The sequence below is a fragment of the Podarcis vaucheri genome, assembly GCF_965113315.1.
Source record: "Podarcis vaucheri genome assembly, chromosome: 2".
Lineage (NCBI taxonomy): Eukaryota > Metazoa > Chordata > Lepidosauria > Squamata > Lacertidae > Podarcis > Podarcis vaucheri.
In genome coordinates this window covers 127,069,664-127,094,882 of record NC_138760.1, presented here as the reverse complement: position 1 = coordinate 127,094,882, position 25,219 = coordinate 127,069,664, and the positions used below count along the sequence as shown (strand labels likewise).

The window sequence follows — 25,219 nt, the reverse complement described above, 5'->3', positions numbered from 1 at the left end:
CTGCTCTTGCCCAGAGAAAGGACTTCCGGGCTAATTCTAGACTACTTCTCTCCTCGCCCTTTTTTTTGACAGCTGCTCATCTGATGCCTTTTTAGGAATCAACGAGTTTTTATAAACCTGCAACCCAAGAAATAAATTTCATGCCATTTCAATTCAAGTCTTACTTTGTTTGGGAAGTATGATTTTTTAAAAAAATGTTCGGCTGTTAATAAAATCCCCTTTATCATTCCATTATTATCATGAGGTTTCTTTTATTACTGTATTGTTGGTTTTCATTGAAGAATAATAATAATAATAATAATAATAATAATAATAATAATAATATATTTTTAAAACCGTATATCTCTGAAACACTGCAGCTCCAATTCCCAATTATTTAGCCTTTTCCAATCGTGCACTCAATTAGTGATCCCAGACATTGGAGCAGTGCAACTTCCCTTCTTCTTCTTCTTCATCATCATCATCATCTCCTGCCTTTCTTGCAAGAAGCTAGAATAGCATACACAGTCTGCACCCCACCCCCAATTTTATCCTCCTAACAACCTTGCAGTGAGACCATATAACACCAGTCCTGAAAGATCTGCATTGGCTTCCAGTACGTTTCCGAGCACAATTCAAAGTGTTGGTGCTGGCCTTTAAAGCCCTAAATGGCCTCAGCCCAGTATACCTGAAGGAGCGTCTCCACCCCCGTTGTCCAGCCTGGACACTGAGGTCCAGCTCTGAGGGCCGGCGGGTTGGGAGTCCTGAAAAGCTCCGCCGTCCTCACAGACACTGGGCTTTTAGCTACACTGCTTGGTGGTGGGTCTTCAGGGTTTTAGTCAGGGCACTTACTGCAGTCCTACCTAGAGATGCCAGGATTGAACCCAGAACCCTCTGCATGCAATACAGATGCTTTGTTGCTGAGCCACACACCTTCCTCTTAGAACTTAAGGTGACATTCAGACTTTTGGAGATTTTTATTTATGCATTGAGAAGTTACCACATTTATCTACATCTAAGAAATTAACAAATCACAGTGCAATGTGAGAGAAGTGGAAACACCATAAAATAAAAAGCAGTTCATCATGAACGAAACCAGTAACTATTATCTAAAAGAAGAATCACTGTTTGTGGGAGAAGGGCAAAAATTTAGCCTGGCTGCTAGATTTAGTCCAGTCCAGTGGTACCTCTGGTTACGAACGCTTTTGGTTACGCACACTGTGGGTTATGAGCGTGTTTTTACATGAGTAGAATGTGTCCTTTTATTTAAAATGCATCTCTGGGTTATTTGTGGGGTTTGCCTGGTGTTTTTACGAGAGCAGAATGTGTGCTTTTATTTAAAATACACCTCTGGGTTATCTGTGGGGCATAGGAATTCGTTCATTATTTATTTTTTCAAAATATAGTCCGGCCCCCACAAGGTTTGAGGGACAGTGGACCGGCCCCCTGCCAAAAAAGTTTGCTGACCCCTGCTCTAAATGGTAAGGGTAAAGGTACCCCTGCCCGTACGGGCCAGTCTTGACAGACTCTAGAGTTGTGCGCTCATCTCACTCTATAGGCCGGGAGCCAGCGCTGTCCGCAGACACTTCCGGGTCACATGGCCAGCGTGACGAAGCTGCTCTGGCGAGCCGGCACCAGCGCAGCACACGGAAACGCCGTTTACCTTCCCGCTATAAAGCGGTATCTATTTATCTACTTGCACTTAGTGGTGCTTTCGAACTGCTAGGTGGGCAGGAGCTGGGACCGAAAGACGGGAGCTCACCCCGCCACGGGGATTCGAACCGCCAACCATGCAATCGGCAAGCCCTAGGCGCTGAGGTTTTACCCACAGCGCCACCCGCGTCCCTACCCCTGCTCTAGACATTGTTTGTTTGCAGAAATACAAGGAGACCATACTGGAAACAAGGCGGCTTCTGAAAACAGGGAGCAGAGCCACAAATCCTGCGTCAGATTCCCAAATCCTACGCTGTTTTGACCAACTCCAGCGAAGTGCTTTCAGCCCCTGGTGATTTTGCAAAAACACCCACCTCGTGTCTTGTCCTTCCTCCAAAAAAAATCCAAAGGGGGTCACGTTGCAAAGGCAGGTCCCATCAAGGGACAGCCGGTCCGTTTTGCTAAGACTCTGACGGCCCTGCTGGTTGCTTCACAATCCTAACCACACCTATTCAATCCAGTTAAGACTGAGGCTCTGTTGGTGTGTGGTTCCCTAGACGAGATGGCCTGGAGTGCCTTCCATCACCTTTGGCTGGTGGCCCAGCTACGCCCCTATCTGGACAGGGATAGCCTAACCACTGTTGTCTATGCTCTGGCAACCTCAGGGTTAGATTACTGCAATGCGTTATACGTAGGGCTGCCTCTGAAAACTTCAGCTCGTGCAGAATTCAGTGGCCAGGTTGCTCACTGGAGCAAGACGCTTTGAGCATATTACACCGATCCTGGTCCGACTGCACTGGCTACCAATTAGTTTCCGGGCTTAATTCAAAGTGCTGGTTTTGACCTATAACGCCTTAAATGGCAATACCTCAAGGACTGCCTCTTTCTCTATGAACCTACCCAGACCCTGATATCATCTTCTGAGGCCCTCCTTCATGTGCCTCCACCTCGAGAAGTCCAGAGGGTGGCAACACAAAAACAGGGCCTTCTCTGCAGTGGCACCCTGTCTGTGGAATGCTCTACCCAGGAAAATTCACCTGGCGCCTTCATTATACACCATTAGGTGCCAGGCAAAAACGTTCCGTTTTAACTAGGCCTTTGGCTGACCTGATCGACATCCTATACCCTTTTAAAATGCGGGTCTTTTTTGCAGTGTGTGTGTGTTATTGGGTTTGATTTTATATATTGTGATCTTTTATGTGAACCATCCTAAGACCTCCGGGTATAGGGCGGTATATAAATTCAATAAATAATAATAATAATACTCAAAGAAGTAAGCCCCACACAGTTACACCTCCTGGAGTCTATTTATACTGTTTTATGTGAGCGCACTTCTCTGATGTGAAGTGAGGGCAGTATTTTGACGGAAAGACTTTCCACATGCTTTTAGGGATTCTCCCCAATGTGAATTCTTTGATGGGAAGCGAGTTGCTCGCACCGACCAAACTGCTTCCCGCATGCCAGGCACTTATAAGGCTTCTCTCCCGTGTGGATCCGCCTGTGCCGAAGGAGGTGTGACGTGTTGCGAAAGCTTTTCCCACAATCTGAGCATTTGTACGGCCTCTCCCCCGTGTGGGTTCTCTGATGGGAAGTGAGGTTTATCCTCCGGCCAAATTTCTTCCCGCACTCGGAGCATCTGTACGGCTTCTCCCCCGTGTGGACTCTCTGGTGCAGAGTGAGGTCCGACTTGGCCGTGAAGTTCATCCCGCAGTCGGAGCAACCGTACGGCTTCTCCCCCGTGTGGATTCTCTGATGTCTCATAAGGCTGGACTTGACGCAGAAGCTCATGCTGCAGTCTGAGCACTTGTATGGCTTCTCCCCCGTGTGGGTTTTCTGGTGGTACGCGAGGCTGGTGCTCGAACTGAAGCTCTTCCCGCACTCCAGGCATATGTACGGCTTCTCCCCGGTGTGGATTCTCTGATGTCTTATAAGGTGCGTGCTCCAGTTGAAGGTCTTCCGACACTCTGTGCATTTGTAAGGTTTCTCCCCTCTGTGTATTATCTGATGTCTAATCAGATTCGTGCTCCAGTTGAAGCTCTTTCCGCACTCCAGACACGTATATGGCTTCTTCCCCGTGTGAGTTCGCCGGTGTCCCTCCAGGTTTAATTCACTACTGAAGGTGCTCTCACATTTAGGGCACTTATACTCTCTTTTCCCACTGTTTTTCTCATTTTGAACTGGGATCATAGAGGAATCCCCATCATGATCACCCCACCAATTCTCCACTGCGTTTCCCTCCTCTGTCGCCGGGCAATTTTGAGCTCCAGCTTTCTCGGTCATCTCCAGACGCTCGTCTCTTTTTGCTGATACTTCCCAAGGTTCCGCCTCATCCTCGCTCTCCTGCCTATTGTTACCTGTGATAAATAAGGGAAGGAAATGTGAATTTAAGTAAGTGATGGAACCTTCAGGTCAAGGAATGAAAATGCACTGCTGCAGTGAATGTCTGAAAATTGGTTCAAATCTAACTACAGTGGTACCTCGGGTTACAGACACTTCAGGTTACAAACACTTCAGGTTACAGACTCCGCTAACCCGGAAGTAGTACCTCGGGTTAAGAACTTTACCTCAGGATGAGAACAGAAATCGTGTGGCGGCAGCAGGAGGCCCCATTAGCTAAAGTGGTGCTTCAGGTTAAGAACAGTTTCAGGTTAAGAACGGACCTCCGGAACGAATCAAGTTCTTAACCCGAGGTACCACTGTAATGGCTCTTTCTCCAACCAGAGGGACATAAGAATAGTCTGGGATCAGGCCAAAGGCCCATCTAGTCTGTCATCCTGTTCTCAGGGTGATTAACATTGGCTCCCAGTATGTTTCCGAGCACAATTCAAAGTGTTGGTGCTGACCTTTAAATGGACTCGGCCCAGTATACCTGAATGGGCGTCTCCATCCCTGTCATACAACGTGGACACTAAGCTCCAGCTCTGAGGGTCTTCTCACAATGAAGGCGGTTCCTTCATTGTGAGAAGGGAAGCTACAGGGAACCAGGCAGAGGGACTCCACAGTAATAGTAGTAGTAGTAATAGTGGTAAGGTAAAGGGTAAAGGGTCCCCTGACCATTAGGTCCAGTCGTGACTGACTCTGGGGTTGTGGCGCTCATCTCGCTTTATTGGCCGAGGGAGCCGGCATACAGCTTCCAGGTCATGTGGCCAGCATAACTAAGTCGCTTCTGGCGAACCAGAGCAGCGCACGGAAACGCCGTTTACCTTCCCGCCGGAGCGGTACCTATTTATCTACTTGCACTTTGACGTGCTTTCGAACTGCTAGGTCGGCAGGAGCAGGGACCAAGCAACGGGAGCTCACTCCGTCGCAGGGATTCGAACCGCCGACCTTCTGATCGGCAAGTCCTAGGCTCTGTGGTTTAACCCACAGCGCCACCCGCGTCCCAGTAGTAATAGTAGTAAAAAATTATTTCAATGCTGCCCATCTGACTGGGTTTCCCCAGCCACACTGGGCAGCTTCCGTGAAATTATAAAACCCCAGCAGATTTTATAATTTCTCAAATCAAAGATTAAAAACTTCCCTATACAGGGCTGCTTTCAGATAGTTGCTCATTTCCTTGATATCTGACTGGAGGACATTCCATGGGGCATTCTCCCTGTGAAGCACCCTCCTATCAGATGTCAAACAAGTATTTGACTTTTAGAAGACATCAGAAGGCCGCCCTGTACAGGGAAGTTTTTAAAGGTTGAGGATTTCTGTGTTTTTATATTTTGCTGGAAGCCAACCCAGTCAGATGGGCGGCATATAATAATAAAATTATGTTATTCTTTGAAGGAGAACTACTTGAAAATGATTTACAGATGGTATTTAACTCTTAAGTAGGCTTGCCAAGATGTAGAAGACTTTATCAGATAAGTGCTGGAGATGCAAAAAGGTTGAGGGAATGTTCTTTTATATGTGGTGGGCTTGTAAAAGATAAAAGAGTATTGGGAAATAATCCACAATGAATTGAAAAAAATGTTTAAAGTACTTTTCAAAAAAAACCCAACCACACAGACTCCTTTTTGTTGGGGATAATTCAGACTGAAATTCCCAGGTATCAAAAAAAGTTATTTATGTATGCCACTACTCCGGCCTGTGTTTTGTTTGCCCAAAAATGGAAAATGAGCAAGGTCCCAACTAAAGCTGAATGGCAACTTAAGCTGATGGAATATGCGCAGCTTGCAGACTTAATATATAGAATAAGAGAACAAGAAGAACATACGTTCTTATATACTGAATATATGGGGTGGGGGGGAATTGTGTACACCTGAAAACATCGGCAGCATTAAGATAAATTCGACAGTGTAAATAAGTTTTGATGGATGCAACAATGGAATAGTGAATGGTTTAGTTTTTGTAAAATATGCAGGGATTTATGATATGCAAAATGAACCATGGAAAGAGAAGAAGGGAAGTCATTGATATTATAAGGATGTTTAAATAAGTATTTTAAATTGTAAAACAGATAAAAAATTATACACACGCACACACACACTCTTAAAGTCATGCTGCAAACCGCCCCCCCAAAAAAGTTCTCAAAGCCATTAAGCTGGAATCAATTAGCAAATTTGACAGAACTGAGATTCAGTAGAGACTGGAAGAGGCTAGCTCAAAACAGGAAGTTGCTACCACTTTTATTTATTTTGTTTACACCAATTTATCAGTGGTGGACGCTGTTCAGAAGGGGATCTCTTGCAGACGGATTAGATCTTGGAATTCACCTTGTAAATCATCTCTAGGTAGACTTGAGGCAGACCCATGCCTGAAACCTTGGAGAGATACTGCCACTTTTTTCAGTACTGAGAAAAATGGACCACCTGGTAAGCTTCCTAGGCTCTTATTTGAGCAGTTTGTCACATAGGACAATGAGGACTAGGACCTTTAAAGGAAGCTCAGGGGTAGAGAGTCTGCTTTGCATGCGAAAGATCCTATGTGTAGCAGCCAGTTGACGATAAAAGCTCAGCAAAATAACACAAACCCAAAGAGTTCAGGAAAAACCTTACCCATCAGACTGGTTTCCTCTTTCTTCTCTGGATAAAACTCCCCATCGAGCTGCCGCTGGGAATTTCGGAACGAAGGCACCTCTTTCCTGGGGAAAGTCACGGCTGCCTCCAGGAGCCGCCCCGACACCTGAAATGCCAGCAGGCAAGAATGTAAGAAAAGTCTGACTTCCAGATCAGGCCCAAGCCTCTCACAGTGGCAACCCAATGTATAAGGAACTTTTTGATGTTTGACCTTTTACTGTGTTTTTAATATCCTGTTGGAAGCCGCCCAGAGTGTCTGGGGAAACCCAGCCAGATGGGCAGGTTATAAATAACAAAATAATCATCATAATAATCATAATAATAATAATTCCCGATAAGTACAAAGCAGGATCCAAGCACAACAGTCTCTCCAGCTGTGATTTCCACAGCATTTAAGGATACTGAGAGAGTATCTTGGGAAAGTGATGGGCATCTTTTATTTAAGGAGCGGAAACATCTTTCACCAAAAGATGGAAGTGATCACCCCCAACATTTGACATTCATTTTCCATTAGTGGTTCTCAAACTTTTTTTTCTCCAGGCCACACGTTCAGAATAAAAATTTGCTTGCACCACACCGATTGTCTTATTGATAGGAAATACACAGGAAAGCAAAGAGAAACAGCTCCTAGCAGTGCTTCTTTTACAACACAGAGCACTAATACTTTATGATGATGGGACATTCGGAAAGTATAGAAAAATGCAGCTACGTAAGAACAGGAATCATTCTCAAAATATAATTCTAAACGAGCCTCTTACACATGTAACTCCCCTTGCTTTTGTTTTATTATGTATTTCATGCTTTCGTTTTGTATTTTTATGTTGTGAGCCACCTTGTGCTCTTCAGATAAAGGATGGTGTACAAATTTAATTACCGTATTTTTTGCCCTATAGGACGCACTTTTTCCCCTCCAAAAATGAAGGGGAAATGTGTGTGCGTCCTGTGGGGCAAATGCAGGCTTCAGGAAGCTCTCCGCAAGCCGTGGGAGCCTGGCGCGAAGTCGCGCCGGTCTCCCAAGGCTTCCGGAGAGCTGCCTGCATCCCGAAGCCCGCGCCTGGGGGAGAAATAATTTCCCCCCCTTTATTTCCCCCCAAAAAAACTAGGTGCACCCTATGGGGCGAAAAATACAGTAAATAATATTAATGATAATCATCATCATCATCATCATCATCCAGGTTTCCAGAGCTTGGTTTGCCCTCCAGAGGTTCTGGATGCCAATTCCCCCTCTGCCTCCTTATTTGTCATGATAGCAGGGGCTGATGGGAGCTGGAATGCAACACCGGCCCTAGACTGCAAGAAAAACTCCCCCCAGATGCCTTTGCCAACACATTCTCCCCCAAGGAGGCTGGGAAAGTCTTGTCCGGGTGACTTCCCTTAAAAGAGGACAGACTTGCATCTGGAAGGAATGCAGCAAGAGGACAGGAATGGGGGTCTGGATCCAGCACTGCGTTTGACAGATAGGCGGAGCCATCCACTTGTCAATCACCTGACGGGACATAACCCATCTCTGTCTGTGCCATCCACCAGCTGATTGTGAGGGTGTGTGCTGGTCTCTTTGGTCCACCTGCCTCTTACCTGCATCAGGTGTTGAGAAGGTGGGTGCCAAGAAGAAGAAGAAGAATTTATTTATATCCCACCCATGTGGCTGGGTTTCCCCAGCCACTCTGGGCAGCTCCCAACAGAATTAAAAGCACAATAGAACATCAAACATTTAAAAGCTTCCCTAAAAAGGACTGCCTTCAGGTGTCTTCTAAAAACCAGATAGTTGTTTATTTCCTTGACATCTGATGGGAGGGCATTCCACAGGGCGGGAGCCACCACCACGAAGGCCCTCTGCCTGGTTCCCTGTAGATTGGCTTCTCGCAGGGAGGGAACTGCCAGAAGGACCTCGGTGGTGGATCTCAGTGTCCGGGCTGACTGGTGGGGGTGGAGACGCTCCTTCAGGTATACTGGACCGAGGCCGCAGGAGGCTAAATGGGGAGGCCTGTTGGTCCTAGCTAAGTTTTCACCACTTGCGAATGGAAGAACAGGACTCAACCCTTAGGAACCTCCAGGATGATACCCTCTTACCTCTTCCTCTCCCTGCCTGTTGTCCTCTGCCTGGCCCTGGAGAAAACCTTCCGCCAGGGCCACTGCCTCAGCACTGGTCTCTGGCCCACAATCTCTGACCCAGTTCTCCATCTCCGAAGGCAGGACAGCCAGGAACTGCTCCAGGATCACCAGATCCAAGATCTGGGTCTTGTTGTGCCTCTCCGGCTTCAGCCACTGATGGCAAAGGTGGCGGAGTCGGCAGCAAACCTCTCTTGGTCCCTCAGCCTCCTGGTAGCAGAAATGCCTGAACCTCCAGCAACGTACATCCAAAGAAAGGGCTTTTTTGTCCGGCATCTTCTGCAGGCTCCTTTCCCGGAATTCCCCTCTGGTCCCAGACTGGGTGGCAAGGCAGCTTAATTCCGGATCAGGGCTGGCAAAGTCCTGTTCTTCCATTCGCAATCTAGCACAGCACCCAGAGAGAACAGAATGGTCTTCCTTGCTCTGTTGTCACTTTCTCTCTGTATGAATTTTCAGATTAGGGTTCCAGTCCAGCAAAGGTGAGCAAGGTCCGTCTGAGACCACCCGATGGGAAGGCAGTTTCAGCAAAAGGGAATTGCAGCTAGCAACTCGGGTTTCTTCTTCTGCAAAAACAGACAAGTAAAACACCAAAATTCAGAGGGACACAATATATGCGTTAGTGCGGGGAGGGGAAGCAGGAACTCTTCCTACACGTAAGGGGCACAGATAAAAACTTTTTATCTCATTCACAGCTATGTACAATGTCAAACACAGCAACTCTAGCAGTGCCCCATCCCTAACAATTTTGTGTTTAATTGTGGTTTTCAGATTTTAACAGGGTTTTTAATAGAAAAAAATAGCTTACTGACCATAAAAAAACCTAACAGATATACAAAAATAAATATATTTAATGTATCTTTTGATTATATATATTCAAAAATGGCTCACACCCACAGAGCTATACTTTTCAACTCTCTCCATACGCAGCTGCTTCCACGCATTAAAAAAGTGAATGATCCTCTCTAACTCCAGCTATTCCTGATTTTCTTTTTACAGAGCAGGTGAAGACACTCCATTTGCATAGTTCTTTGCGGTTTTGTTTTTCTTTAACATAGCTGCTAATTAAATCAGGCTTCGCTGCTTCTAGATTTTCCTAATCATACAACCATAGAATTGGAAGGGACCCCACGGTCATCTAGTCTAACCCCCTGCAATGCAGGGACCTCGGCTAAAGCATCCATGGCAGACGACCATCCAACCTCTGCTTATAAACCATCAAGGAAGGAGAGTCCACAACCTCCCGAGGGAGGTTGAACAGCTCTTATATCTAGCATAATTATATCTAGTATAACTTGTTTACAGGTTCTCTCCCAGGCTCTCGCCTTGCATTCACATTCAAATGGAACAATAGTCCCAAACTCTATCCCCAGGAATATGCTGCCTCCTTTTCCTGGATTAGGAAAGAGAAGTGCATTCACACGTTACACTTGTCGATTTGTGAAGCTCTCCAGCATTTCTGCTACCAGGAGGCTGAGGGACCACGAGAGGTTTCCAGAGTCGGGCAACACATCTACGGAGACGCAACATCCCACTGCGTTCAACAAGCACATCATCCGTGCTTGCAACCGCAATGAGGGCCAATCCGACACGGGTACGGTCGTTCACACAAACGCTTGCTCACGTGCGCAGCCTGGACCCGTGTTCAGCGTAACGTGCGGACGAGCCTTTTGCATACCTTGGTGCACAAAACTGCAAAATCGTTGAGCGCAGCATGTGAACATTCCTGCAAAACAGGAGGTGCATTGGGGAGCTAGTCAGCAACCGCACCCCAAAATTCAGGGGCCTCCCCTGCCTTTTGTTCTCTCCGCTGACTGGGCACCTTCGAGCCGGTGCTCCAGCCTCGCTTCCTTTCCTTGCGCCTCCCGCCCAGGGCGGTCCCTGCTCGGCCGCGCACCCGCAAGGCGCTCCGCACTCCCGCCGGACGCTCCGGAGGCCGCCGCGTGGGAAAATCAAAGTCCGCTTTCCCACGGGAGGGGGAGAGGAGGGCCACCGGAAGTGGACGTTCCCCTCGTCGGCGCGCCCCTTCCGGGAAGCCCCTCTAGAAACCGGGGCTCACTCGCTGTAACCCTTTGGTTGCAAGAGCGATGAAGTTGCGCTCTTTTCTTTCTTGCTTTCTTTCTGGTTCACTGAAAGAGCGAATGACTCTCCTTCCTTGAAGGTTTTTAAGCTCAGGTCAGGTGGCCACCTGTCAGGGATGCTTTAGCTAAGATTCGTTCATTGCAGGGGGTTGGACTGGATGACCCTCAGGGATCCCTTCCAACTCTAGCTCTGCAACTGCAGCCTTCTACTGATTAAAGTGCAGAGGGTTTGAGGACCGGGACATTTGCAGGGAAACAGAAATGCTTGTTTACTATTGTACTACCAACCTTACTGTACACTTGTGAAACATGGACCACTTACAATCTCCAGCTCCTTGAAAGATTTCATCAACTGTGTTTCCAAATTTTTTTACATACCACTTGGGAAGACAGGCGAAATAATGTCAGTGCACCCGTGTTGAAGCAATGATTCTTCAGCGTTAACTTTGTTGAACTGGTCATGTTGCACGGATGTCTGATCATCTTCCAAAGCAACTACTCTATTCCAAACTTAAAAATGGAAAGTGTAATGCTGGGGGTCAACAAAAGAGGTGTAAAGACTGTCTCAAGGCAAATCTAAAAAAATGTAGTATAAACACTGACAACTGGGAAACACTGGCCTGCGAGCGCTCCAACTGGAGAACAGCCTTTACCAAAGGTGTCATGGGCTTTGAAGAAGCTCGAACTCAGGACGAAAGGAAGGCACACTTGGCAAACCCTCACTGGGATCAACTTCCGCCTGGAAACCTATGTCCCCATTGTGGAAGGACGTGTGGATCCAGAATTGGCCTCCACAGTCACTTACAGATACACTGTTAAGATTGTGTTCATGGAAGACAATCTTACTCGGCTACGAGTGATCGCAAAAGAAGACTATTCTATGGTTGTACGAATAAAGGCCAGATCCTTCCTCTGCTTTTAGTACAAAACTTCTCAGTCCTTCAAATATATGGCTGGACTCCCAGCTCCAGCATTCCCTCATGGTCATGCGTGGAATTTTTATATTGTTTCAATTCTATTGAAGCTTAATTTCTTTTAAACTATTGTATATGCTTTGAACATTCTGTATTTTATCTGTGCTGTTTAATGTGTGTAGGCCGCCATGAGTTCCAATCCAAGAAAAAACAGGATATAAGAATAAGAATAATGTTATTCATTTGGGTCACCAGCGATGACAATGACGACATGAAATCTATTTAAAATGGCTTTATTGATATAACCAACAAAACTATAACAGAACACTGCAAACAACAGGAATGAGACAGAGGCACAACACAACACTTAATATTACCCACTTAAATGAAGGACACAAAAGAATCAGAGTGGACAGACAACCCAGGGTTTCTTTTTTTAAAAAAATGGTACACGTCTGCCAAGCTAAAGGGGAAGGGAAAAAAGAATGAAAGTACATCATAAACATCCAGCACAAATCAGCGTGACAGAGAAGACGTATAGAGTCCCCTTGAGTTGACCCTGGACTTAATGAAGCACAGTGGACCAACACCAGCTAATGACATGGCTCCCCAAATCAACACAGACTGTGGAAACTTCACATTGGACTTCAAGCATCTGGCATTGTGTGCCTCCCCATTCTTCCTCCATTTGGTTTCCAAATGAGATGCAAAAGCTGCTCTCATCAGAAAAGAGATTTGGGGAGCCATATCATCAGCTGGTGTTGGACCACTGTGCTTCATTAAGTCCAGGGTCAACAGAGCCGTCTACCAGGAGATTTTGGAGCACTTCATGCTTCCTTCCACATACGAGCTTTATGGGGATGCTGACTTCATTTTCCAGTAGGACTTTGTCACCTGCCCACACTGCCAAAAGTACCAAAACCTGGTTCAATGGACATGGGATTACTGTGTTTGATTGACCAGCAAACCCGCCTGACCTGAACCCCATAGAGAATCTACGGGGCATTGCCAAGAGAAAGATGAGAGACATGAGACCGAGCAATGAAAAAGAGCTGAAGGCTGCTATTGAAGCTTCCTGGTCTTCCATAACACCTCAGCAGTGCCACAGGCTGATAGCATCCATGCCACGCCGCATTGAGGCAGTAATTGATGCAAAAGGGGCCCAAACCAAGTACTGAGTACGTGTGCATGCTTCTACTTCTCAGAGGTCCAATATTGTTCTATTTGCAGTCCTTGTTTTGCTGATTTCATTTAATATTCTAATTTTCTGAGATTGTTAATTTGGGGTTTTCATCAGCTGTACGCCATAAACATCACAATTATAACAAATAAAGGCTTGACATATCTTGCTTTGCATGTCATGAGTCTATCTCGTATATTAGTTTCACCTTTTAAGTTGAATTACTGAAATAAATGAACTTTTCCACAATATTCTAATTTTTTGAGTTTCACCTGTATATCGCGAATCATGATGTGTGTTTGTACGCTATACAAAAATCACAATGTGGATAAAACCGTGAAGCCAGCCAGCGCATCTACCGACCCCCATCCTTATTTCAGACATTGTGATATAGCAGTATATCGCAATGTTTAGCCAGTGATCTATCGCAGTGTTGAAAACCGGGTATCGCCCAGCCCTATTTGTAAGGTATCATCTTACAATATACAGTGGTATCTTGGCTGTCGAACGTAATCCATTCCAGAAGACCGTTCGACTTCCAAAACGTTCAACAACCGAGGTGCAATGGGCAGTCGGCTAATTCCATTGAGAAAACGGACAAATGCACCTCGAAAGCCGTTCGACTTCTGAGGCACGTTCAAAAACGGAAGCATTCACTTTTGTGTTTTCGGCATTTGAAAACCGAAACGTTTGGCTTCCGAAGCGTTCGACAACCTAGGTACCACTGTATCTTATATTTCTTGCTCACGTTCTCTCTATAGCTTGCGCGGTGATGGAGTTTCAGCCACAGTTTGAGCATCTATTTTCTCACTCCCACCCTTTCTCCTGTTGTGAATTATCTGTCAGACAGTATAGTTTAGTTGGGCAGAAAAGCACTAGTCTATGTATATCTCCTTTCTCCTGGGAGTGAATCCCCTGACACGACCATCTGTGCTCTCTTGGGAGTTTTCTCCACAATCCAGGCATTTCTAGGATTCGCCAGAGTCTCCTCCACGTGGATTTTTTTGTGCTCTTTGAAGTGTGTGCTCCACCGGAAGCTCTTCCCACACACGGGGCACGTATACGGCTTCTCCCCAGTGTGGATTCTCTGATGTGTTTTGAGGTACGAAATACCAATGAAGCTTTTCCCACAGTCTGAGCATGTAAAAGGTTTCTCCCCTGCATGCACTTTTAGGTGAATAGCATGGCTTCTTCGGTGACTGAAACTCTTCCCGCACAGGGAACACGTATACGGTTTCTCCCCTGTGTGGATTCTCTGATGAATAGTAAGGCTGGTGTTCCGACTGAAGCTCTTTCCACACTCCGAGCACTCAAACGGTCTTTCCTCTGTGTGCGTGACTTTATGGGAGCTCAGGCTCCGGCTGTGGGTAAAGCTCTTTCCACACAGTGAACATGAGTACGGTTTCTCCCCTGTATGGATTCTCTGATGTGACCTCAGGTCTGTGCTCCGACTGAAGCTCTTGCCACACTCTGAACATCTAAATGGTTTCTCCACAGCGTGATGCTGCAAAGTAAGGCTGGGACTGAGGCAATTTCCACACTCCGAGGAGTTGCAAGTTAGCCCCCTACTGTGTATAATTTGATGGGATGTCATGTTTTTCCTGTGTTTGAAATTTTTCCCACACTGCAAGCACGTGTAAGGCTTCTCCTCTGTGTGGGTTCTCCGATGAGAAGTAAGGTGTTCCCGCCGACTGAAGCTCTTCCCGCACTCCGAACATTGAAATGGTTTCTCCCCTGTGTGGGTTCGTTTGTGTTCATTAAGGTGCGATTTACTAATGCTTTTCCCACACACCTCACACTCAATCTTTTTCTTGCCTTCACTTCTTTCTTCTTGGGTTTCTGCCTCGTCAAAGTCGGCCTCTGGAAATGACATTTTCGCACGGCTCATTTCCCCTTGAATTGTTATTTCAGGGGAAAACATCCCTTCAAAAGCAGAAGATTCGTTCCTCCTTATCTCTTTTGCTTTGCTCTCCGTTGTCCTTCTATGTACCTCCCCCTCTGTACATCGGGCCCTTTTAAAGGATGCTCCATGAGGCTTTCCCTCGTTCCGGCTCACCCAGGCGTCATCTGCTGGATTAGAGGGAGAACACTGGTAAGGTAATAATAATAATTTATTATTTATACCCTGCCTATCTGGCTGAATTTCCCCAGCACCTCTGGGCGGCTCCCAACAGAATATTAAAAATACAATTAAAACATCAAACATTAAAAACTTCTCTAAACAGGGCTGCCTTCAGATGTCTTCTAAAAGTCAGATAGTTGTTTTTCTCTTCAACATCTGGTGGGAGGGTGTTCCACAGGGCGGGCGCCACCACCGAGAAGGCCCTCTGCCTGGTTCCCTGTAACTTGGCCTCTCGCAGTGAGGGAACCATCAGAAGGCCCTCGGTGCTGGACCTCAGTGTCCGGGTAGAACAATGTGGGTGGAGACGCTCCTTCAGGTATACTGGCCATTTAGAGCTTTAAAGGTCAGCACCAACCCTTCGAATTGTGCTCAGAAACATACTAAAAAGTACATTTCTCCTGATGGAGAAACTAGGAGCCAAACCCAATTATCTGCCAATCTTTTGAGGCCAATTTGGATTTCTGAATGAGTGCTCTGGGCTCCATTCCCTCCGGCCACTTTTCTCCAACCTCCCCCAGGAGAGGGAGAAACCAAGAAAGTGTGGGCACACATGCTTCACCTTCCCAAATGATGTGGTAAGACTCGATCCAATGAAATTGACCTGAGCCTCGAAAAGCACATAGAGCTCCGAAAGGAAGTGGGGCAGAGCGTTGTGCTTCTGACTTCCTCTTCCAGTTGAATGTACTTTTCAAAAAAGAAAAGGGGACCTGCTTTTAGCACCTAAGGACCAAGCGAGGGGCAGCGAGGGAAGGGGGGGGCTCAGGTGTTTTGCGGGTCCATGAGAAGGCCTTGTGGCCTAGAGAAAGAGGGGGCCAGATAGAGAGGCTTGGAGGACCAGATTTGGCCCCCGAGCTTCAGATTCTCCATCCGTTCCATACACAAAAGTGCTCCGCGATGGGATTTCTCTTGGCAGGTTCGCAAAGGACCTAGGCTTGAGTCCAAGGATGCTATCTATCTATCTATCTATCTATCTATCTATCTATCTATCTATCTATCTATCAAGGCTTTCAAAATTGACTTTATCAACCAAAGGGAAAGAAGGAGCCTTACCCAGAGAGGCCAGATTCCCATAATTCTCCACCATGACTTCCCATTGCAGGGCTCTTTGGCCCGGATCCAACAATGCCCACTCCTCCTCCGTGAAATACACAGCCACCTCCTCAAAGGTCACCGGAACCTGGAAGGGAAAGGAGACGATAAAAAACAGCTCCTCCTCAAGGGGTTGGACTACTAGATGGTCTCTTCCAACTCCATGATTCTGTCATCCCGCCTCCACAGATGGGCCTACAGAGGATTTCCCCCATGTGGCGCTTTGACACAAGCAAAGGAAAAGTGGGAGAGTCTCTTCAGCCTGCAGGGGAGGGGGAGGGGATGGAGCCAGTCGATTTGATCTGTCCAGAGATCCACCCTTTACCGGATCCTGCTGCAAAGAGGCTGCTTCTGATCCACCACAGAGAGGAGACGATTCCGTAGCTGTTCCTGGAGACTTTCCACCACCTGCAATTCACACAAATGTGGTTGGAATCCTTGCTAAGCGTTTATGCATCTCGGTGACTTGCAAAACAATAATAATAACAACAATAATAAAATTTTATTTATACCCCGCCCTTCCCGGTTCAAAAACCAGGCTCAGGGTGGCTACCAACAAATTTAAAACACTTAATTATAAAAAGCAGCATAAAATACAGTATAAAAACATGAATAAGCATTAGATAATCCCCAGGGTTAGCTGGCTGACACTTTTTGTTTCTTGGGCACAATTCGGTTTTGACACATTACACTGCTGTGGACAGTGACAAAGGAAGGGGGGTGCGTTGGGTGTGGGCCGCCCCAGGTGTCATCACTGAGGCGGGTGACGAAATGGCAAAAATATGTGTTTTAAAATAAATAAATAAAAATTGGGCTTGTGACACTTAGAATCATAGAATCCTAGAGTTGGAATAGACCACAATGGCCATCGTGTCCAACCCCCTGCCAAGCAGGAAACACCATCAGAGCACTCCTGACATATGGTTGTCAAGGCTCTGCTTAAAGACCTCCAAAGAAGGAGACTCCACCACACTCCTTGGCAGCAAATTCCACTGTCGAACAGCTCTTACTGTCAGGAAGTTCTTCCTAATGTTTAGGTGGAATCTTCTTTCTTGTAGTTTGGATCCATTGCTCCGTGTCCGCTTCTCTGGAGCAGCAGAAAACAACCTTTCTCCCTCCTCTATGTGACATCCTTTTATATATTTGAACATGGCACTTCTTTTTGAAAAAATAACTCCTGCACCCACCGCACCCCACTTCCTATGCCACTGGTAGCTAGGTGAGGCAGGCAGTACTGGGTGCCACACTGCGGGGCCTGAAGCGTGCCTGAGCCACGCGTCTCTCCTGAGGGGGTGGCAGTGGGCAGACTGCCTGCAAGCTCCGTGCGGCTTTTTTGAGCAGCGTGGGGCTTGCGTCTACCCACCGCCTCAGCCACCCTACAACTGAGGGGGAGGCTGCAGAGAGGCTCCACGCAGTGTGGCCTTCCTTGGCTTGCCCTGCCCCTGTGGACAGCTCTCCTCACCCCTGGCTGCAGGATGCTGCACCGGGCACCCAAGCAGCTAGCTACACCACTGGCTGTGGAAGCAGATTTACAGTGCAACTGCTTTTTAAGTTTCCACTAGGATGAAGCATGCAAATTCCACTCAGCCAACTTTAATAAAATATTGGGGAGGGGGGGCAATCAATCACAAGAAGCGGAGATCACACACGATTTAAACAGCAATGTCTGGCAACTTGAGGGGGGCCCAGCCCCCTCAAATATTTTGGGGGGGGTGGGGGTGGGGAAAGGGATCTCGGCCCCAAGGGTTGGCTTTTATGAATCCATTCCTAACAGCAACACAGATGATGGGAGTTGTCCAACGACATCCAGAGAGCAAAGCCTGCTGTGGAGATGCACTTCAGGGTGGGATTCGAATCCACCACCACTGCTTCTCGGTGCTTTCCTAGCCATTAACACGTTTCTTAGGGGAGAGGCTGGAGAAAAGCGTCCCTCACATAGATGTAAAGCCAGCCCTGGGGGGATTTTGAGCCCAGCTAGCAGAGGGAGGTCAAGTGGCAAAATGTGTGCTCCCGCCCTCACCTGGCATGGCGGCCCCTCCATCGCCCTCCTGCACCATCCACCTGAACAACAGCCTCCGCGTGGCATCCTCTGGCGATGTCTCCTCTGCCTCGGGGAACTCAGCAGCGACTTCTCCCAACAGGCCCTTTGTGTAAAACAGCAGCGAGAAACCCGTAAGATAAGGGTGAGGGGAAATCTCAGGGCAGGGAGGTGGCATGAATCCTGTGAATCCCAGTGCGACTCTTCCCCAGGCCAGGCCCTCCTTGGGTCCTTTCTCATACCCTCCAACTGCCCTGATTTTACAGGGACAGTCCCGGAATTATGAAATCCATCCCATCAATCCATCAATCTTGGAATGTCCCTATTTCCCCTGCCAGTGCTGCTGCCTCCAAGCTCAGGGAGGAGAATGAGCGGGCGCTTGTCCCAAGCAGCAAGCATCCCATCACCTCTCCATGGCCTCTGCTGCCAGCCTCCTCGGAGCAGTTGCTGGAGAGCAGGTAAGGAGGAGAGGCTACGCCACTGAGGACAAGCTCCGTGTGATGCCAGCTCTGAGGGGCAATCTGAACAACAAAACGCAACATGTGGGCTAATAATGTATTGGCAGTATTTATGAAACACTATCAATTGTTTCTTCCAGTAGCACCATAAAGGTAAAGGTAAAGGGACCCCTGACCATTAGGTCCAGTCGTGACCAACTCTGGGGTTGTGGCGCTCATCTCGCTTTATTGGCCAAGGGAGCCGGTGTGCAGCTTCCGGTTCATGTTGCCAGCACTCTGGCGAACCAGAGCAGCGCACGGAAACGCTGTTTACCTTTCTGCCGGAGCGGTACCTTGCACTGGTGTGCTTTCGAGCTGCTAGGTTGGCAGGAGCAGGGACCGAGCAACGGGAGCTCACCCCGCCGCGGGGAATCGAACCGCCGACCTTCTGAATGGCAAGTCCTAGGCTCTGTGGTTTAACCCACAGCACCACTCGTGTCCAAGTAGCAGCTTAGAGACCAACTAAGTTTGTTATTGGTATGAGCTTTCGTGTGCATGCACACTTCTTCAGAATTTTGTTTTTTTATTTTGTTTCGACTACGGCAGACCAACACGGCTACCTACCTGTAACTATCAATTGTTTCTTGATCCATAAACAAAAGCCATATAATACGCGCAAGAAGTCACAAACTATTAGAAGCGGATAGAAGTCAAATAAATATTCCATCAACAGGAATGCTTAGAATGGTGGGTAACCACAAAGAAACACTGAAGTTGAAGCAGAAAGCCTTTCCACAGTTTATATCTATATTGTTTGGTTGAGAATGAACTGGAGCCGGGTGGTGCTATGAGCACAGCAGCAACAAACAGCAAACAGAACAGTTCTTCTGGGATAATGAACTATTTCAATGATATTTCTTCATCAGCAAGTTAATAGTCCCCAGAGGTACGTAAGGTGATCGTGGATCAGCTCTCACTCAAAATCAGCCTACTACACTTTTTGCTGTTTGTTGCTGTTTATGAATTCAGAAACAACTGAGAGTGTTTCATAAATATTGCCAATACATTATCAATTTTGAGGTCTTAGATATATGTTAAATGTTCTTAAGTGTACCAACCAAGCACGTACATAGATCAGCACAGGAAGACGGAACTGGAACAACTTTTGATTCCCAAACTGTCCCAAACTGACCAAATGTTTTCTCTGCAAGGTCAAAGGAAAATGGAAAAGCCTCCCCATTGTCTTTTCCTTCACAAATCCTGTCTTAAGGGTATGTCTGTGTTTGAATAGGGTGTGAGCCTGAGACATGGCCCAGGAACTAAGTATTTATCATTACAAAAGTGTCCAGGCTCCCCAGGCAATCCAATCAAGTGACCATTAATAGGTAACCTAGAATCTTAGAATCCTAGAGTTGGAAGAGACCACAAGGGCCATTGAGTCCAACCCCCTGCCAAGCAGGAAACACCATCAGAGCACTCCTGACATATGGTTGTCAAGCCTCTGCTTAAAGACCTCCAAAGTAGGAGACTCCACCACACTCCTTGGCAGCAAATTCCACTGTCGAACAGCTCTTACTGTCAGGAAGTTCTTCCTAATGTTTAGGTGGAATCTTCTTTCTTGTAGTTTGGATCCATTGCTCCGTGTCCGCTTCTCTGGAGCAGCAGAAAACAACCTTTCTCCCTCCTCTATGTGACATCCTTTTATATATTTGAACATGGCTATCATATCACCCCTTAACCTCCTCTTCTCCAGGCTAAACATGCCCAGCTCCCTTAGCCGTTCCTCATAAGGCATCGTTTCCAGGCCTTTGACCATTTTGGTTGCCCTCCTCTGGACACGTTCCAGTTTGTCAGTGTCCTTCTTGAACTGTGGTGCCCAGAACTGGACACAGTACTCCAGGTGAGGTCTGACCAGAGCAGAATACAGTGGCACTATTACTTCCCTTGATCTAGATGCTATACTCCAGACAGGAGATAAACAACGACAGGAGAAAAACAACATTCAAATTTCTGTTTTAGACCGCTTTTCTGTGATGTCGGTATGATGTTTCTGGGGGTGGTCTTGATCTACAGGGTGGCAATTTCAAAAGTCCATATAAGGCCTTGTGCGCCATTTTTCTGGGTTCCTCCTCCTTTCCTGCGGGTGATGGGAGCACCCCGTTGCAACAGATCAATAAAGATCAAGCTTACTAGCTGCTTTGCTTCTCAATACAGTGGTGCCCCGCAAGACGAACGCCTCGCAAGACGAAAAACTCGCTAGACGAAAGGGTTTTTCGGTTTTGCGTTGCTTCACTAGACGAATTTCCCTATGGGCTTGCTTCGCAAGACGAAAACGTCTTGCACTTTTTTTCTCAAAGCCGCTTGAAGAGGCGCAGTTGCGACGGACCTTGCTTCGCAAGACGAAAAACATCGCAAGACGAAAAGACTCGCGGAACGAATTCTTTTCATCTTGCGAGGCACCACTGTATTCTCTGGTTGACATCTGTTATTCTCTCCTACCAATAGGGAACCTATGTAAGGACTCTATATGGGCTCTTGGATACCCCATAGGGGGAAAAGGGCAGATTTTTGTTTACAACAGCACAAGGAGTCTTGATTTTTTAAAAAATTGCTTTGTGTCTGATTTTGCCCCTTACTAAAATGGATGCTCTGAGCACTTTGGAAGGACCAGGACAAAACTCTCTCTCACCTGCTCCTCCTCCTGTTTCTTCTCCTCTGCCTGACTCAGGAGGAAACCTTCGGCCAGGGCCACCGCCTGGGAACTGGTCTCTGCTCCACATTCCCTGACCCAGTTCTCCATCTCCGGGGGGAGGACAGCCAGGAACTGCTCCAGGATCACTAAATCCAGGATCTGAGCCTTGGTGTGTCTCTCCGGCTTCAGCCACTGACGGCAGAGATGGTGGAGTCGGCTGCAAACCTCTCGGGGTCCCTGGTCATCCCAGTAGCCGACCCCCCTGAAGCCTTGGCACTCAGCATGTGGGCTATGGAGGCCCCGGTCCTTCTGCGCCACCCTTTCCCAGAACCCCCTGCTGCTCACAGTCTTGACATTTGGGGGGGCTCTTCCTGTTTTTGGGGCATCCGTGTCTCTCCCTTCCATCTTCAGGCTGCGCTTCCCCTCGGACCCCCAGCAGGGCTCCAAAAGCCTCATTGACTGGCCACCATCTTCCTCCTAACCATTGGGATTTGGGGGTAAGGGGGACAAATTGGGCAAAGATAGGCCAGACTTTTTGCAGCACAACAGTTGCAAACACCGCCGCCCACTCCCAGAAGTCAGAAAGCATCAGCCAGTCAGCGTTGAGAACGAGGCTTCTTCCTGCAAACAATTGAAATAAATAAATGAAGGTCTTATATATATAATAAATGTTCATAAATGTACCAAGCAAACACATACCGTATTTTTCGCTCCATTGGACGCACTGGACCATAGGAGGGGGAGAACAGGGAAAAAATTTTTTTCTTGTTTTCCCCCTCTAAAACAAGGTGCGTTCAAGGTACATTCACCAGAGCTTGTGGGGCTGGCGGTGGGGAGAAGCGCTGCTTTTCCCCACTGCCAGCCTCAAATATCCCTGAAGCCTTTGGAGCGCAGCGCCCCGCTGCCCTACAGAGGTTTGCGCGCAGCCGTCCCCAAGCTGGAGCAGCGAGATGGAGCCCTCCGTCTCGCTGTTCTAGCTTGGGAACAGCCTTGCTAGCTTCTGCAGGACAGCGGGGTGAAAGCACCGTCCCCAAGCTAGAGCAGCGAGAGGGAGCGCTCCGCAGTGCTCCGTCTTCCTGTTCTCGCTTTGGGCTTAGCGGCACAGCCTGCATTCGCTCTATAGGACGCACACACATTTCCCCTTAATTTTTGGAGGGGGAAATGTGCGTCCTATAGAACGAAAAATACGGTACATAAATATATAAACCACATGTCTGAAGTAGCACAGGAAAACAGCCCTGAAACCATTTTGACTCCCAAATTGACCTCAAATATTTCTCTGCAATGTTGAAGGAAATGGAAAAGCCTCCCCATTGTCTTTTCATTCACAAATCCTGTCTTAAGGGTACTGTATGTCTGTTTATGAATAGGGTGAGCCTGTGACCTGGCTCAGGAACTAAGTAGTTATCATTACAAAAGACTGGCCAGGCTCCCCAGGGTATCCAATCAAGTAAGCATTAACAGGTAACCTGCCAGACAGAGAAAAACAATGACAGGAGATAAACAACACACTCAGATTTCTCTTGAGCTACACCCCTTTCTGTGATGTAGGTATGATGCGTCTGGGGTGTTCTCCAAGGCGGGCAATTTAAAATGTCTATATAAGGGCGGACACACCTTGAATTATATACCCAGCACATGGAACCTTACGAAAAGACAATACAAGTGGACTCTTCCTGCCCTGACCACAGCAAAAAGACTGATACTGATGAATTGGGGGGAAAATTAAAATGTGGCTCCCTTCTATGATTGGATTGAAGACTTATACAAACTCGCAGCATACAAACAACTTCCATACAAACACAGACTTGTCATAGACAAATACAATGACATTTGGAATCCATTCTTACAAATACTGTAATAGGTTTAGATCTGGTGAAGCCCAATAACAACTTTGCAAAGTATACAGTTTTGGGGGTTTTCCCTCTCCCCCCTTTGTTTCCCCTTCTGTTTCTCTTCTTCTTTTTCTCTTTTATTTACGTCTCACCGTGTTTAATGCACATATACTGATGTACTTTTAAAATTCTCAATAAAGATTTTTTTTTAAGCGTTTACCACCGCAGTTTACTACAGCCCTCCAGTTAAATAGGAACACAGGAAAATGCTTTATTCGCAGCAGCCTGGCCACCTGCCCTGAATCGGAGGCAGACCACTGATCCACCCAGCTTGGCATTGCCCACACGGGCTGGCAGCTGCCCTCCAGAGTTTCAGACAGAGATGTTGGGGACAGAACCCCAGGATTTCTGCTCGACCAAGCCAGCTAAGGCACCTGCCTGCCTTTTGTCTCCCTTGCCCTCTCTGGCTCTTCTTCCAATGCCCGCTTCCCAATTTTTTTCTGCCTTGGGCTTCTCCTCCATCAACGCCCCAGTGCATCCCCCCCCCAATGCACTTTGGACTCACCGGATCCCTGGATGGAGAGGGCAGGAGGCGGAGACCATCCGTGCAGCATCTGGGGGGGACCTGCAAATAATAAGAATCAAAGCATCTTTAGAAGGAGGCGGGGCAGGATGTGACCCTTCCAGAGCCTCCTTCCAGGGCTCTCTAGGAACCCAGACACTCTTCCCCTTAACCCTTAGGCTGGATCCCTCTCTTTGAGCAATCAGTTTATTCTCATTTATGAATTGCTTCCCCTCCAAAAAAACAATTATTATTTTTTAAAAAACTACTTTTCAAGTTTATACATTTCATTAGTTTTACAATCCATTCGACATTTCAAAACTTGGCTTCCTCCCCCCCTCCTTCTGCGGTCCCCTAAATTTATTTCTTAATATCTTCCGCATATCCAAGTTCATTTAATTTCCTCATTTAATGATCTACTGTAAATATATACTCTTAGGAAACTGCAGGTTGTTACACTCATCCAGCTAATGTTTTTATCTGTTTACAATTTATCTGTAAATATTCAACAAACCCTTTCCATTCTTTTATCCCAAAGTGATTTTGCAGCAAAAAAGCAAAAAACACACACCGAAACAAGTGAAATTCCGTATGTCAAAACTTGTCTCAAGGAGACAAGTAACTGTACCTATGCCTTCTAGACATCTGAAGGCAAAGCTTTTAAAAAATGTATGTTTTATTGTGCTTTTAGACATGTTAGAAGCCACCCAGAGTGACTGGGGCAACCTAGACAGATAGGCAGGGTTGTTGTTGTTGTTTTTAGTTGGAGGGTATGCAAGGGCAGCCATGGGGAGCCTTGGCTTCCCCAGAGGACCATGGGAGCTGCAAGGGCACAAAGGGTTTTGAAGAGGTTGTTGTCTTGTGTTGTGGGGAAAGGGAGCCATAATCCATATTATCTGGAGAGCACACCAGACTGCGGGAAAATCCAGTCCAAAGTGCAGCAGAAGCAGACATCATGGATGCTTATGTGGGTGGCGCTGTGGTCTAAACCACGGAGCCTCTTGGGCTTGCCAATCAGAAGGTCAGCAGTTCGAATCCCCGCGATGGAGTGAGCTCCCGTTGCTCTGTCCCAGCTCCTGCCAACCTAGCAGTTTGAAAGCACACCAGTGCAAGTAGATAAATAGGTACCACTCCGGCGGGAAGGTAAACGGCGTTTCTGTGCGCTCTGGTTTCCGTCATGGTGTCCCGTTGCACCAGAAGTGGTTCAGTCCTGCTGGCCACATAACCCAGAAAGCTGTTTGTGGACAAACACTGGCTCCCTCGGCCTGAAAGCGAGATGAGCGCCGCAACCCCATAGACGCCTTTGACCGGACCTAACTGTCCAGGGGTCCTTTACGTTTTATGTGTCTGTGTTTAGAATGAGGAAGACTGGAGTGTGAATTTACCTTTAAAGTGAGGGGAAACTACAGTTTGGGGGAAGAGAAAGTACTTTGAATGCAGTGGGCCTCTCACGTTCATTCTCCAGCATCAACTCCAGAGATGTTTTCTGCCTGAAACCCTGGACAGTTGCTGCCAGTCAGCGGAG

General features: G+C 47.2%; 2 protein-coding genes across 4 annotated transcripts; both read right to left on the bottom strand.

The window, feature by feature from the left end:
• Positions 1-941: 941 nt before the first annotated feature.
• LOC309527380 (uncharacterized protein) lies at positions 942-10,731 on the bottom strand. Of its 2 annotated transcripts, none has more exons than XM_082214194.1 (4): positions 10,423-10,731; positions 8,709-9,310; positions 6,618-6,744; positions 942-3,986 (listed from the first exon to the last, which is right to left on the bottom strand). In XM_082214194.1, the coding sequence occupies exons 2-4, from the start codon at positions 9,120-9,122 to the stop codon at positions 3,019-3,021; spliced, it is 1,509 nt and encodes a 502-aa protein (XP_082070320.1). In that variant the 5' UTR covers positions 9,123-9,310; positions 10,423-10,731; the 3' UTR covers positions 942-3,018. The 2 variants fall into 2 exon arrangements, with proteins under 2 accessions (XP_082070320.1, XP_082070321.1); XM_082214195.1 differs by having other exon boundaries at positions 10,642-10,719.
• A 1,765-nt stretch (positions 10,732-12,496) lies between these two features.
• On the bottom strand, positions 12,497-23,811 carry LOC309527315 (uncharacterized protein). Of its 2 annotated transcripts, none has more exons than XM_082214055.1 (6): positions 23,698-23,811; positions 21,295-21,918; positions 18,151-18,274; positions 16,456-16,538; positions 16,092-16,218; positions 12,497-14,989 (listed from the first exon to the last, which is right to left on the bottom strand). In XM_082214055.1, exons 2-6 carry the CDS (start codon positions 21,751-21,753, stop codon positions 13,800-13,802), a joined length of 1,983 nt encoding a protein of 660 aa, XP_082070181.1. In that variant the 5' UTR covers positions 21,754-21,918; positions 23,698-23,811; the 3' UTR covers positions 12,497-13,799. The 2 variants fall into 2 exon arrangements, with proteins under 2 accessions (XP_082070181.1, XP_082070182.1); XM_082214056.1 differs by having other exon boundaries at positions 21,295-21,774; positions 23,698-23,808.
• Between the last annotated feature and the right edge of the window lie 1,408 nt (positions 23,812-25,219).